Below are 16,739 nucleotides of genomic sequence, written 5' to 3'. Positions count from 1 at the left end.
TCATTCTAAAAGAATGCTGAGAAAGGGCTGTTTTACCAACACAGTACAGCACGTGGGAGTCCATGCTCACGTTATTCTAAATGCTGCCCCCAGAATTCTACTGTAAAGTATCATGTCTCTAACATGTTCATTCAATCAACCCAAGGCAGTTTTTAAGAAAGACACTATATTTTCGTGCCTTCCTTCAGTTGACCTCCTCATTACAAGGTTGGTCAAGTTCTGTTTGTTGGTCACTTAGTAAAACTTTGGTTCCCTCTCTGTGTTTTTCAGACATTCAATCCATGTCAAGGAAGAGCCAGTGATTGCCGAGGATGAAGACTGCCCAGTGTCCTTAGTGACAACAGCGAATCACAGTCCAGAGTTAGAAGATGACAGAGAGATTGAAGAAGAGCCTTTATCTGAAGATCTGGAATGAGAACTGACTTGTGAAACCTCAGTGTGAAGGGACATATCACTGACCTTCATAACCACTCTACAACCATGAATATTTGACAAATTTTTACTGTGACTATTTATTAAGCATGGATAAAGGAGACTGCCCTAAAGGAACTTATGAAGCCAGCCCTTTGGGATTCAGTACCAACAGGCAAATCGCTTGTTTTCTTTTCTTTCTCTCTTTCTCTCTGTTTTTTTAGAAAAAAAAAAAGACAAAAACTGATTTTTCTTAGAAAAAAAAGAACTGTTCTTTCTATAATGGCTTTGCCCACTTAAAAATGTGGCTCTTAAGGGTTCATGAAATGACTGAATATGAGGATACATGTCTTGTAAAAAGCAAACACGCCTCATATACTGCCAAAAATAGTGTTAGTTTCATTAATGTGAATTTTCCAGCATTCAGTAGTTGTAATGTTAGAAACAATTGCTGGTCAAGTTCAACTTGTTGCTATTGTTTTTAATTTGCACAGGAGTAGTACCAGAAATTAGTGTCACTGCTTGTATCTAGCTGAATTTTGAACAACAGAACATTAGTTTTTATGTTGGTGCCACCAACTGTAAATGACATAAGTTAGTAATTACAAAACGCAGTAATTAGACTGTTGCAACCATCTAAAACCTTAGGCTTCCAGTCTGTGCTGTTAGTGTTAAGATGTAAAGTGCAATCCTAAGCTAACATTATCTGTGCAAGCACCATAGAAACATTTGCATATCTGCATAGATCTTACAACTGTACTCTTTACCTCCTTGTGATAAAGCTTTGTCTACCTGCAAACACAGTCAAAGGCTACAGCTGCAAACCAAAGCCAACTCTAACCATGGCCAAGAGCTCAAGGACAGAAGCAGCCACATGCTTTGGTCAGCCTTCTGTAACTTCAATTAATACAAAGGAACCTTTTCCATGAACTACCTGCTGTTTTCTGACGACCTCTGGGATCTTTTCATTTAGCCCTAAACAAAGAATTAAATATGACAAAAACCACAACTAAAAAGCTAATTCAGTCACAGAGTAATCTTCTGAGACCAAAAGTCCATCTAGATGCAATGAAGATTTGCTTTCACTAAAGACAGAGGTGAGGACAAAATCCACAGTGGAAGTTATGATATGCTAGAAAGCAACAAATGTGGATCACTGACCAAAAGGATGATGTACTTGATGCAAATGCAGATTGCATATTGTTATATATATATAGTACACTGTGCTTTTGTTTTCCCAATCCAGTCACTTATTTTTGGTGGTGAATACATGTTGTTAGATGTCTTGTATGGTCTGAACCTTTGTTGTGTACTATTTTTATAGACTTAAGTTATAACGAAAAAAAAAAATAGGAACCAAACATTAAAGGTCTAGTAAAGCCAAAAATTAATTTCATATTGATTTTAAAGGGATCTAGCTGAGTTTTTACACTGAAAGCAAAGATTATAGCAATTGTAGTCCATGGTATTTATTTTCAGTCAAACCAAAGTTACATATAATTCTGCCTCTGCTTATACGGGATATTAACACTAACAATACTCTCCCTTTCAAAGACTTGCACAGGCCAAATTGTTGGAATGCTGGTTTTCTTGACATCTCCAAACCCCAAAACTATGATGATGCATTATGGTGTATTGGAAATAACATAGTCAGATATTTGCTTAAAACCTAGAAACTTTACATGTTGCTTTTCATGTGCTGTGCCAAGTCTTGATAATACTTTTTCCCCCAACCAAGGGACCTCATAACCTGATTATGGTTATTGCTTTACAAACAGTTTTGACAGAAGGTGGCTGCTAGAGCTTAACATATGTGCCAGTTCCATGTTATGGAGCTGGTTCTTGCAAACTAAGCTCATCATTTATTCTTTGCTGAAGTCAGCAAATAGAGTTAGAGAGACACCCAGTCATCTATCACACCAAATAAAAGAACATAACGGCTTTCAAAAGGGTCTGCCCACTTACCCAAATGGCTTTCTGAAAGCTTCTACCTCTGCAAAAAGAAAAAAAAAGAAAAAGACAAAAAAGACAAAAAAAGAAAAACATTAGAACAATTATGGCAGATTGCATGAAATGTGAGAACGTCGCAGTAACTGCTACTTTTCATTATGTTGTCTTTGGGTCATGATGAACGAACGGGAAGTTTACCACGCGGTATCCAGAGAAGGATGGGTATTGTGAAAGATGCGTTTCAGTCACCTAGGATCGTGTCAGGATTATCTGAAGGGAAAATGGGTCTTTCATGTGCATGTTCAAAGGTTTTGATGGACTGAAAGTAACTGTGAGAGCTCTACCATCAGAAGGGTGGCCTAAGACTACAATGCTAAAGTATGCATACCTCAGTTACAAAACTTTTGAAAGGAAGTCTCAGCCACAGAATGCATATACCTGTAGAGTTTTGCATGGGTTTTATATGAATACAATAAAAAAAAATATAGCTGCTTGCACATTATACCAGAAAAACCTCCAAAACTGCAATTGCTTTGAAAATAGATTTTAGGTTTTTTGGAGTTTTCTGAAATGCTTGGTCTGTATTTTGATAATTGTGCATATTATGTAAAAATGTTGGTGGACCCATAAATGACCAGACTTTTTCTAAGAAAAATGTTGCTTTAATGCATTTCATGAATTTTTACTTATATCATTGCTTGTTAGTAATAGCAAATCTGCTTTTCTGCATCTGCTTTGCGTAGCTATTGTAAGGCTTTGAACTAATGTATGTATTTATTGCTTGAACTTCTGTGCATACCTTATAAAGCATAATGTCTGACAATTTAAATGGCTCATGTATTCTTGCTTCTATCAAACTGATTACGGGGACTATGATCTTTTGTATACAACAAATTTTAACTGTAGCACAAACATCTGTTTATGTATTGGTGGAATATACCTGTTTTATTTATCTTTTTTGAGGTAAACTAATTTTGATACTTTTCATTACTGTGTACTATGTTCATACTTTGAATTCTCTGATGTTAGAAGTCATGGTTGAGAATTGTAAGAGGTGTTATTTGTTCTGTATTCATGGCTTTCACTGCTGAATAAAATAAAAGACCAAACCTAGGATTTGAAAGAAAACTGTCTACCTCTAACACCAGGGAGTTATCAGATTTTATTTTACATAGTTTTAGTCTACAAAGACACAATTGCTTAAACCTAGGGGGGCTTAAAGCTTATATTCTATGTGGTCAAATTCATGGCCGCAGTAGCACTGTTTGAAAATCAATTAAAAATGTATGTGAACGTTACAAGTATTTTGTAGAATTACCGCTAACTAGGTTTTCTTTAGGCAACTCAGATATGGAGCGAGTATCATCAGCATTCTGTGCCTACAGCTGCTTAACTTCATAAGAATGCATTTCTTTCTGATTAGGCAATGGAAGAAGAGTCAGCGAGAAATAGAGCTACAGAAGTATACTTAAAATAAACCATCCTGGACTTTAATGTCCCTGGGTAGACTCAGTCACAAAATCCATTAGGTTATTGCATAGTTTTCAAATTGGACATTCACATTTTAGAGAATTTGTGAGACTTCATACGAAACATGCCAATATTAGCAGGCATTTGGACAACGGCTTTATTCATGCCATAAAGCTATTGAAAGGAACATGGCTGACCCTTTTTAATTTCACCAATTCAGGTTGCAATGAAAGGTTGTTGTTTTTTTGGGGTTTTTTTTGTTTGTTTGGTTTTTTTTTTTTTTTTTTTTTTTTTGGTCCATGAACACTTGGCAGATTTAACCTAACAACAACAAAAACGAAGGATGTACATTTTCCTATAGAATTAATGTATGAACAGTGTGTCACTGCTCTTGGATGTAAAAATGTATATGAAATCATTTCATTCACTTGATTACATTTCTGAAGTATAAATAAAAATCTAATTCGTTTTGACCTATTTATAACCCCTAGGATTTTATTTTTTCAGAGACACCATTCTTCACTACCAGAGCCAACTCATATATTTGTGTACACATGTCCCACATTTGTTTAAGTCATTTTCTTAGGAGTTGTGGATTCATAAACCAATACTCCCATTAAGTCAATAAAAGTAGGGGCTGCTTGTCAAATACTTTCCATTAAAACTGGGGTGGGGAACCTTTTTTCTGCCAAGGGCCATTTGGATATTTATAACATCATTCATGGGCCATCCAACATTATCAACTTAAAAAAGTTAGCCTGCTATATTTGGTCAAACATTTAATTAACGCACCCCTAATGCCTTGGCAGGGCCAGACCAAATGACTGTGCTGGCTTTATACGGGCCCATGGGCTGGACGTCCCCCACCCCTTCATTAGAAATTATCTTCAGGTTCAAAATTGGCATCTCACATAATCATCTCATGTTTTCATGCTTTTATCCTAATAGAAATTGACATCATAAATCTGATCCTAAAAAAAAAAATAAAACACACACAAGGGAATACATGATTACTCTAACTTTATGACTTTTACCTTTTTTTTTTTTGCCTCCAAATATCAGTTACACCCATGGCATTCTGCTATGGTTTAGGAGGATGTATAGGGAACAGGGATAGGTAAATAGCTAAGTTGATGCTTCTTTGCCTATACCAACCAGTCCTAGACTGTTATTAGTATCCAAAACAGGCCAGATGGGGCCTCTGCAGAAGGAAACTTTGCCTTTTTAACTTCAATATACATTCCCAAATTTGTCATGATTAGAAATAAAAGGAAAATGAATATGTTGAGTAGATTTTTATTCTATGCATAGTTTAAAGTTTTATGTCATGCTAGTGAAAAACTACCTTGATTAAAAAGGTTTCCACAGAATAATAAATTATTTTAAAAGAAACATGAGCATGGAATTAATTTTCTTGGACCTTAGATTCATTTTTCACTATTAATTAGTTGAAAGTAAATGAAGGCGAACTGATCCCCGCCCAGTGTATTTATTTTGTTAACTTATCAAAGGCTGTATAACAAGATGTTAATCCAATCCTCTCAGACTCTATGGTCTAATATAGGAAGAATAATTTAGAGATTAAAACTAACAATGTAAGAAATTTGGCAAATGTTTTGTACTTACATCTACGGTCGAACTTATGTCACTCTGTAGTTTAAAGTACTGTGTTGCTCAGATATATTGTGTTGGGTCAAGGAAGGTTTCAACTGCTTTGTAAAAAGCTGATTACTAAATTATTTTAAATTTAAAAAAATTAAAACCAAGATGGCGACTTAAAATTTAACTAGCTAGAATAAAAATACAGATGGAAAATCACATTCTAACCATTTCTTTAGGCAGGAGTAATGAAAGCTAAGTATGCAACTCTACTGTTGCAAATATTTCACAAAATGAGATTCAGACAACTTCTGTCATTTAAATGCTGATGAAGGAAAAGAACGTAAACTATATCTTTTCACTATTAATCAGTTTTTGAATTGCATACAAATCAGTTTTTAAATTGCATACAAAACTTTTAAACGGCAAAGTATAAGATTACTGCATGAGACTTTGTAACTTGAGAAAACAGTGTGGCTTCACCCATCATTTGACACATTATTTCCTCTACTAGCTCTTCCTCTGTGTTTAGTCACCATCACACAGACTAAAAGGAGCCATGTGATACCCGAATAACTGGAAAGATGAGTAGTTGTAAGTAAAAAGTTTACAGTTTTCTGGGGAATTTGAATCTTACATGTGAGAGGATTTAGAGATAAGAAAGGCAGTTAAAGTAGGGTCCACGGGAAAGGAATGCGTACCTGAAGGGGAGGCTCCAAAGCAACAGAATGTTTCTCTCACAGAGAGCAGCAGAATGTTACAAGAGAAGGTGTGTGTGTGTGTGTGTGTGTGTGTGTGTGTGTGTGTGTGTGTGTGGCAGGGCGGGCAGCTGCGCCAGGTAGGCTTTCAAACTTTGAAACTGATACCAGGCGGGGAAGGGGGAAATCAGTCAATTAGGAAAAAAAACATGAGGGAACATAAAGTGAGGAAGGATCCAATTAGAAAGTAGCAGGTACAGACCAAGAAGCTGCCAGCATTTATAAACTCTTAGACAAAGAGACTTCACTGGTTACCCATTTTGGGACCCTGCCCCAGGGGGGAGTTTGTATGGGCTTGCAATAAATTTCCAAGATTTGCTTAAAATCTTCTGGTCCATGATTTTTATTCCTCAAACTTCGTAGAACAAGAACCCAGAATAAGAACTCCACCTTGCCATTGGGGTAACACTTTGATTCTAATGTATTACTTCAGCCAATACATGTGTGTTTGTACATGAAGCTTACAAAACACACATACTTCAAAAATAAAAGAAAATCATACCTTTAAACCCTAAATATATATTGTTGATTTAACAATCTGCTGTGAAGGTTTACTTGATGGCCTTTGAAATAAACATCAGCCAATCCATTTCCTAAAGTTGCAGCTGATCTTATCTTGTAAATTCAGGGTTCTTCTGTTTCCACTTCTCCTGTGGAAAACACAGACATCTACATATCAAAAATGATCATCTCTCCCTTCATATTTGAGGATCATTGAGATCAAAAGGTTTGACAATAAACACATGCAGAGGTGAGAGAAGATGAGTAAAAAGTAGAAAAAAAAGAAGAGGTGTTATTAAAGAAAATGTGTGGCTATGACCAGACATGAATGTATTTTTTTTTCAACTCTTCATGTCATTATTATAATACTGAAGAGGTAATGCTTATAATACTGAAAAGCTAAAGTCAATTATATATATGAGTATAATACTGAAGAGGTAAACTCAACTACATGATTCTCTTCTCAATCACTTTCAGTGTAGATCCCCCTCGTGTTCAATAACAAGTTGCTATTGCCCCAAGGAGATGGTGCAGAGCAGGCTCCCATAGCACCATGCAGGGATGTTGATATGAGGCAAAGCCCCTAAGCCACTCTCTTCATCCATTGAGAGGCAGCCCAAAACCCTTGGACATGCAGAGGGGAACACCTGACTGACCTGCCCTGCTTAATTCTCCTTTAAATGTATTTATATAGTTTCTCCTTTAAATCTATTTAAATGATATTATAGCAAATGCAACATTTAAAATTTACCAATCCTCTTTGACAAAAAAAAAAAAAAAATTACAAGTCTCAGGGGAAACTTATAAAATTTTAAAATGACATTTCTCCTAGTATAGACTTATTATGATCATGTATTCATTCACCTATCTTCCATTAGCCAAACAATTAAGCTTTTCAGCAAAAAAACTTAGAAAAATTTGAGTGAGCACCAAGCTGAGAGTCCTTGTAATTAAACTCTACACCAACATTTACGTGTTTTATTTAGTGCCTTTCTTAGAGGAGAGAGCTTTAGACAGCTAATCTACAAGAAACCAAATCAACAGAACCTCAATAGAAACATTTCATCTGGAGATAATAGACTTAGATATTAAAAGTCTTGTCATAACATCAAAAGCTTGCAACCAATGCCACACATTTATTTACAGTTTTGGCCTCTTTGGTTATAGAGATTAGGCCAAAGTTAATAAAAAAGAATAAGATTTCAAAAAATTAAACAAATGCATCAAATTAATTTCCCATTAGCCATGATAAGCGGTGTGAGATTTATAAAATAATCCAACATTTTGGTTGTCTCCAGTCTCTGACTCCTGATTCTCACATACAGTCTCCTTATATGGCACATTGGAATGTTGATTTAATACTCATTATGATGCATAATCAGTTATGCCTGTTATTCGATGGTATTTATTCCACATTTAATTTTCTCACCATCTTAGAAATAATTTTATAGTAGCCTCCATCACAAAATGGAAAAATGTCATTAATTTTTTTTCTCTGCATAAATTTAAAGCTGTTATTGAATAATGTGTGCATTAGTAGTTGTCATTTTGCTAAAGGAGCAGTCTTAGGCAGATAACCATCACTATCCTAATTTTCCAAGGGGGACATTCTGGCACTACAATTGTTATTTCTATCATTTAGAAAAATTATTGGGTCACTTGAAGAGCACACATAATGCATAAAATTTGAGAGATAGTCAGACATTGAGATCAAGCACCTAAAAAGAGGATTCAAGCCCCTTGACAGAAGTTAAGTGATATACCAGGGGATATTTCTAAGAAACCTAATCAAAACCAGGAGGAAAATGTTTCTATATTTTGTGCCAAAGAACTCAGAAATGATGGCTTGAACAAAAAAGAATTTATTGTGTATAACTCAGATCTCTCGTGAGCAATGATATTGAAACCCATCGGAAGAATAATAGGTAGTAACTTCATATGTAGTGATCACTTCAACTGTATTCCAAAGATGGATAGCACGTCGATGGCTTTACGCTTCCACAGGGCCACGAAACTATTCACTTACCTGTTGACTTTTAGGAAAACACTGGTGATCTTGTATAATCCAAAATTTTCTTGAGTGAGCTATCATAGAGCCCTTATTAGGGTAAGGGGCTTCCAGTTCCAACCCATTAGAAAGAGAAGGCATTGATTGGCACTAACCAGCTGGCAGGTATTGCCCCTTACCCTGTCGAAGGGGCTGGGACTGAATGTAGTTTCTGGGCTTGAAACGGAAAATAGCTGCATGTAATTTGACAACTCTGATTGGTTTGTAGTGGCTACCGTAGTGGCTGGCACAATGTACAGGTTTAATACATACCTGACAATGGATTATAAGGCCATTTCTTCACTTTACAAGAAAATGTATCATCATCTACTAGTGACTTCTGCCATGAGAACAGGAAGGGGAGTGGGGCATGAGGTCCGCTGCTTTCCAATCTGTGTTTGGTCCCTCAATGGCAATGAGATCTGAGAAGTATTCATACTGTGGTCCCAAACTGGGAGGGTTATCAGTGGATGGGATCTATGGGTTGAGAATAATTTCAAATTGGGGCATTTGATTTTAAATCAGGATAAGTGGAAAGTATAACTGGTGAGACTATTACATTTGATAAATTCCTGTTAGACATAAAACCCTAAACATTGATAACCGTGCTTAGTAGGCACTCAGGGACTATCCAAAATGATTCCCATTCCTTGGGAGTTGAGATCCATGCTCAGTTTCACATGAGAGAGGCTTTCATGGAAGGCTGAAATTTGACCTTTTGGGGCTGCAAGACGATTTCCTTATTCTCTCATTTCTAACCAAGCTCTGAAATCTTTGTTTGCCATATAGAAGTGAGTTTTTGTATAAAGCTGTAATCGTTCTCAAAATCCACCATGTAAATAGTTCTAGCTCAAACAATGGAAGACCTACAGGCATGAAGACCCCTGATGAAATGTCTCAGTTTGGACATGGCCATGTTTCTCAGACTCCATTGGATGGAAATGCAGTTTGAGTCCATGTCTGAACAGTAGCCTCTGGATACAATCCCTGCTATTCCAATCTTTGCAATTCTAGGTCCTGGGGCCCTAGCTATTGCATCAAGTCAATTCCCCAGAGGGCCTGGATCTCACTCTGGCAATTGCCCCATCAGTAGTTGAGTCTGCCTTTATTTCTGAAGTTCCCTGCGTTTGCCCCACATTGTGGCTGTCCTTACATCTTCAGTAACCCTTATTGGTAGTTTTCATCCTTGCCTGTGGTTTTCCCACCATGCCTCTAGGAGGAGGTCTTCCCTCTGCTTTCCCTAAAAATGAGCTTCTGGGCTCCAGATTACCCTCTAGACTCATAGTAGCTGTCCATAACCGGATCCCTAGTCAGTGGAGAGGTCGCCTGTCAGTCCCTGGTGTATACCCGGCCTTTACTCCTGGATATTCCCCATAAAACCCAAATGCCTCTGCCCAAGTTCTGATGATACCTCTCATTATGTTGACTCAAAAGGAAAGAGCATGATATGAGAAGGCCAACCATAAGAATTAACTACAGTTTGTGGCACTGGAAGTAAGAAATAAATCTACATGAGCACTTACTCTGTTGAGTATATGTGGCAAAATTTATGGGTGATTCCCAGGAGACTAAGACCACTGAAATGGTTAAGAATTTGGTATTTATTTTTATGACCAATAATTGACTATACTGAGGAGAATTTCAGAAAAAGTAAAATATCTAAGCTTATTGGATGAGTTCATCTGCAAATTGTGACAGTGAATGTTAACTGTTATATTATTATTTTCTTGATTAATTCAAACTTCAATGTTATGCATATATAAAAAGTGCCAGGATGGTCATACAAAGTCAAGTAAGGGGACATCATCAGTTCTCAATAAGGTATTTCTCAAACTATACTTTACAATGCTGACACCAGAGGAATTAAAAATACAATCATATTGCCCGGCTGGTGTGGCCCAGTGGTTGAGCATTGACTCATAAACCAGAAGATCATGGTTCGATTCCTGGCCAGGGCACATGCCCAAGTTGCGGGCTTGATCCCCAGTAGGGTACATGTAGGAGGCAGCTACTTTGATTCTCTCTCATCATTGTTATTTCTATCTCTCTCTTCCTCTCCCTTCCTCTCTGAAATCAATAAAAATATATGTAGAGAAAAAAAAGAATTCCATTGTCCTTAGTACTAAACTTCCACTGTTATGAAGAGACACAAAATCTCTTTGACAGTGTTTACAAATGTATTTTTAAAATCTCACTAACAGAAGTGATTTCAATTCTTTCAATAAAGCCAATAGTTAAAATAAAACTCACAAACTGGTGGCACCTGCGGGCGGGAGCAAGACGAAGTGATAGTAGGAAGATGGTGCCCCCTGGCCTTCTTCCCAGAGAACACTCAGCAGGCCTCCCGGTGCCGGCCAAACAAGACGCCTGCATCTCTGGTGCTTCTACGCGGGGCCCTGGGCCAGATAAGACTGCAAGCAGGGCACCAGCCCTGCAAGGGCCATCGCAGTTTGCCATAGCCTGTAGGACTCCAGTAGCTGTTGGTTTTCAAAGCTTGATGTTGTGAGTGGTTATCTTTCAGGTGCAGGCCTGAAAGGATTCTCTCTATGCCCAGGTACTGCCCTATGAAAATTCTCACATGTCACCTTATTTGAGGCTAATAACCATTGTACAATATGAGAAATTTCCCCATGTATCAGATGGGAAAACTGAGAGTTGGAAATAGTTATGGTGACATCACTAATGTCACAATTAGCAAAGAACTGGGGTTTCAATGTAGGGCACCTATTTTTCCACAACTGCTTACATGCGAAGTGTGAGTCTGATTTTGCACATGGATACATTTTAATGATGGAAGGTTAAGTAAATTCTCATTGAAGGTGAAATTCTGAAGCACTAAACCTACCTGAATTACAGAACCTTTGTGTGCAATAACTGTAGGAAGTGGTTCCAGGAACAAGTGGCTCCACAGACTTAAATTTCATGTTTCCATGACAGATGTGGTAGCAGTTTTTAAATTTATTTCTTTGTGGTCTGTTTAATTTCCCAAATGGGTTGAGGCAACAGCATGACTGCTGTTTTTCGGGCCCCCAATGAGGCAATGCATATTATTTTTTAAATTAACTAGCAACATAATGTGTTAGGTGCTCTATGGAAATCTTATTGGAGGCTTGATAGGACTGGTTATGGGAAAGCAAAGTATTCAGAGGCGATGGTTTATAGTTATTGTCCTTTAGAAATGAAGTGTCTTATCTCATGAAACCTCAGAATCAGATATTGAGCCAACATCTGCCAAAGGCCTATTTAAAGAGATGTTTCTTGAAGTCAGGAACCACATGTTTTCCTCATTCACAATACTTAGAACTAACTTGGTGGCTAGTACAGAGAAGTACTCAATATAGTTAATCCCATTTAAATGATGTGGTTTAATGCAAATAAGTAGGCTTTTTTCATCACAAGTTGTTTTATTGCTAAAACAACTTTTATTATATACTGTCTCCTTTTCTCTTTGCTATCTATTTTATGTGGTGTCAGGAGGTATAATAAACCGTGCATCAGTTGGCCAGCTTAATTGAAAAATGTTTTGAAAGTTAAAAAGCAAACCAAACCACATTGAAAATCATTTCCATATCAGTTTCTTCCCTCTGTTAGTTCAGTTGTAAGAAACGGAGAACAAAAGCATTATCAACCAAGGCTTTTAGAGGAAACTTAATTGCTTACACATCCAAATACATCAACCGAGTTTGCAACAAGCGATTAGGCAGCCAATTGTGTTGGAAATGTGCTTGCTCATTCAGAAGAGACCACTCCCCAGGGCTCACCCATTTCTCCTCTTCAATCCTGAAGTTCAGTTAGCACCAGTCCATTCACATTAGCCAGTTGTTGAAAATATAATGAGGCCACCAGGTAGTAAGAATGTGTCTTCAAAACACCCCACACTTATCAAGCCAGGAATATGTCTCTCCAGCATTTTCCTAATAACCCTAGTAGTCTTTTAATCCTAGAACTAGAGGTCCAGTGCACGAATTCGTGCACAGGTTGGGTCCAGTTGGCCCGGGCCCTATTGGTGGAATGGGGCCAGGCCTGTTAGGAGGAGGAGATAGCAAGAGGTTGGCTGGCCAGACCACCCTGATTGGGGCCCGATCAGGGCCAGGCTGGCTGTGGGGAGGGGCTGTGGGAAGTGGGCCGGCCAGCCCAGCCCCCAAATGGGGCTGGAGGAGGAGCCGTGGGAGGTTGGCTGCCCAGCCCCACCCCTGATTGGTGTGTAGGGGGGGCCAACCAGGGGCGGAGCTGGCTGGGGAAGGGGCTGTGGGTCAATGGGGATGGTGGGGGCTGATCAGGGGTGGGGAGGGCTGTGGGGACAGGTTGTAAGTGGTAGGCCGGCCACCCCCCCCCCCCAACTGGGGTGATGGGAGCCAATCGGGGGCCAGTGGCCTAGGGGAGGGGCGATGGGTGGTTGGCCAGCTGGCCCTGCCCTTCATCGGAGTGTGGGGGCCAATCAGGGGTGGAGCTGGCTGGGGGGAGAGGCCATGGGCTAATCGGGGTGGTGGGGGCCCATCAGGGGTGGGCCAGCCAGGGGGAGGGGCTGCAAGCAGTTGGCCACTTGCCCACCCCCCAGATCGGGGTGGGAGAGGCTGATCAGGGGCGGGGAAGCTGGGGGGAGGGGCCGTGGAAAGTTGGCCAGCCGGCTCCACCCTCGATTCGGCGGTTCTCTGGCCACAGTGGGCGTCATAGTGACTGGTTGTTCTGGTCATTATGGCGTTACAGTCGCTGGCTTTTATATATATCGATAGATGATGGTAATTAATGAATAGTTATGTTCTAAGTTCTGTGAACAGTATTTTATTTAAAACATAATGTCAAATCCTAACCTTTTTGGTGTACATGTCACATGAACAGTCACTCAATTTAAAAGAAAAGCAGGGTTGCCCGGCTGTTGTGTTTCAGTGGTTGAGCTTCAACCTATGAACCAGGAGGTCATAGTTCGATTCCTAGTCAGGGCACATGCCTGGATTGTGGCCTTGTTCCCTAGTAGGGGGCATGCAGGAGGCAGCTGGTCAATGATTCTCTTTCAATCACTGATGTTTCTACCTCTCTCTCTCTCTTTCCCTTCCTCTCTGAAATCTATGAAAACATATTTTTAAAAAAGCAGGGTCATACTGTGTATTTAGTTTCAGGTAACTGTCCTCATTCTCTTCTCTCCACCTGAAGTTAATTTAGTTTTCAAATCTCAGGTGAATGTGATAGAAACCAAACTTTCCATGTCCTGGATTTATTTTCTAACTATACTACTGATGTTTTGAATGACTTTGCATGTGGCACAGGTACTGTCCATTCCTCAGTCTCATCCTGAATATCAAAGTAAAACAGGACTATATTTTTTCTCCTGGGAGCACAGAAAGAAATATTTTGCAACAGCTGGACTTCAAGTATTCAGAAAACACAAGCTGACCGGTACCATCCTTTGGTCAAATAGCCTTTTACTATATGGCTGATTGCTTAACACGTCATCCTTTAGGGTTGGTTTCAACTATGTATTGGAAATTAGTTCTCCTGGGATAATAAGTGTTAAATGTTGTGCACCTTCCAGCAGACTACCACATATAGCACAGGCGATGAAATGAGGATGCTAGCTAGTGTCATGCAGAAAGAGTGTCATGCCTTACACTTAGGCAACAAATTTAGTTTCTTTTCCCAAAATGTTGATTTCCTGGCAATCCTCACCATAGACAAAGCTTAATGCAAAACTTACACATTTCCATGTCAAGCTGACTGTTGAACTCTGTATTAGTTTCCCATTGTTGCTCTAATAAATTATCACCAACTCAGTGGCTTAAAACAACACGAATGTATTACTTAGATTTGGTCATCAGAGGTCTCAGTGAAATAAAATCAAGGTGTCTGCAGGGTGGCCTTCTCTCCTGGGGGCATTAGGGGAGAGTCCAGCTGCTAGCCTGTACCAGCTTGTAGGGGCCCCCCCACAATCTTTGGCTCTTGGTCTTCTCCCTTCATCTTCAAAGCTAGAAGAATGGGTCAAGTCCCTCTTACATGACTGATTTTCTTCTGCCTCCTCCTTTCACTTATAAGGACCCTTGTGATCACATTGTGCCCATGACAATAATCCAGGATAATCTCTCTATTTTAGGTATAGTTGATTATCAACCTTAATTTTATTTGCATCCTTAATTTGCTTTTGCCATGTAACCAAACGTATTCACAGGTTCTTGGGATTAGGATGTAGACATATTTGGGGGCCCATTATTCTGCTTACCACAGACTCATTTTCATTTTGACTGATAGAGATAAAAAGTGTTATTCCACCAGAATTTCCAAAAACTACCTTTGGACAGCAAACAGGAAAACATATATTCTTTGCTCTTTGCTCTTACCAATAACTTTAACAGCAGATTTTAAGATTCAACAATCTCTTGTCCCATATTGTCTGTATCTAACCTCACTGAGCCCATTCCGCCCCACTTGCCTTTGTGTGGGCAGTTAAGCTCTGCTCTCAGTAACGAGTCCTTCTGCCACACAGCGGACCTTTTGAAGAGTACCTACTTTTCATCATGCCAAAATATGAGTTCACACACGTTCACACTTGCCTTTGTTCCCTCCAGGATTCCATAGCTCATGAGTTGCCTCTTTGCATTCCGGGGGAATCAAGGTAGCAGACCTCAACAGCATCCTGTTTCAGGGGTTGAGGAGAGGCAGCAGAGAGGGGGAGTTGGGCTATAGCCAATGACCACTTCTTTCCTGGGTTTGCCCTCACAGCAGCTGGAGGGCTTAGAGGTGCTGAGCCCTCTGATTTAGAACTACACAAGTCTGAAGGCTGAGCATTTTCTATGATGGGCCTTCATCTTTGGAATTCCCTCTCTAAGACTATTGACCTGCATGGCCTAAAGTAAATTCTATCTCACTAGTAAAGTAGATTTCACAGTTAATATGGCCAAACTGAATTGGATTATTTATTTTCAATATCAGCCACTGTTTTAGAACTCTCAGATAGGTGCAGGAATTGAATGAATCTTTAGAAATCTCAGGAACAAATAGCACGCCCTGAGACGGGAGAGGGTTTGGTTATAATCTTATTTTTGTCTCGCCATTGACTTGCTCTAATACTGAATTATAGGCTGTGCTCCATGGTTATTTCTTCCATGTTTTTTTTCTCAAGCTAACCTTCCTGACCTGTTTCTGTGTTTGATTACGGAGGATGTCTCTCTCTATCTTGACAGCAAATGACTGACAAAAAATAAATGTAAATAAAGCACACATTCCTGCATATCGAGTCAGCTGCACTCGCCTGTGTGGGGGGACTGGAGTAAGGCAAGCATGAAGGAAGTTATTAGCTCTCCAGCAGGGGAAAGAGAAAAGCCAGTTCTGTCAAAAGTGGATGTTGAAACAAAAGAAAATAACCCTGTCCCAAATGTTCTGGGATGAATCGGCCTTCCTGTGGTCTTATTCTGGTTCAGAGATAGCTCTGCCCTTGAAGTACTCTCTGTTGAGTGACACTACTCCATGGTATCAAGTAGTGTTTAAAATACCTAGATTAAAAAAGCCTTCTGTATTTAATGTCTCAGCTCCAACAGGTATATAAACCAAAATGGACTTGCAAATTTCATTGAAGCTTTATTCTCTAGCCCAGGCTAGCCCCTAATGTCACCATTTCCACATTCCTGACAAAGAATCGTTTACTCTAACCAAGTTCCCGTTCACAGTTGGCAGCTGGCCCATCCAGCAGGGGAAGGTGACTTCAGTAGTGTCCTCACTCTTGCAGGGGTGGAGGTTAACATCCTCCTTGGGTAGTGAAGGGACTAATATTCTGTTCTTTGTTCAAAGCTCTGAAGAATCAATGTGTGAGATGTGATAATCGAGTTGATGCTATTCTTGTCCTGAAAGCATTAACTCCACTTCCCTTCCCAGTAGAAGCGGTGAGAGGATGTGACTCTTGGGTCAGCACTGCCCAAGTAAATACTTTTTATCAAATTTCAGCCTGATGTGTATTGATGTTTCAATTAGAACAGATAGATAACAGATATTAGATATTCATACTAATGCAAAATAGG

The 16,739-nt window shown here is 39.3% G+C and overlaps 1 protein-coding gene across 1 annotated transcript in view; it reads left to right on the top strand.

Annotated features, from left to right (window-relative positions):
• The window catches only part of FOXP2 (forkhead box P2), a 579,029-nt gene extending 578,614 nt beyond the window's left edge, over nt 1-415 (top strand). The window contains exon 20 of the mRNA XM_054725917.1: nt 271-415. Within this exon, the coding sequence (XP_054581892.1) occupies nt 271-415 (145 nt within the window). The remainder of the gene's footprint in view (nt 1-270) is intronic.
• Nucleotides 416-16,739: the final 16,324 nt, after the last annotated feature.

Source organism: Eptesicus fuscus, chromosome 14 (genome assembly GCF_027574615.1).
Source record: "Eptesicus fuscus isolate TK198812 chromosome 14, DD_ASM_mEF_20220401, whole genome shotgun sequence".
NCBI lineage: Eukaryota > Metazoa > Chordata > Mammalia > Chiroptera > Vespertilionidae > Eptesicus > Eptesicus fuscus.
The sequence above is the reverse complement of the archived record's forward strand: the minus strand, read 5'-3'. Positions and strand labels throughout refer to the sequence as shown.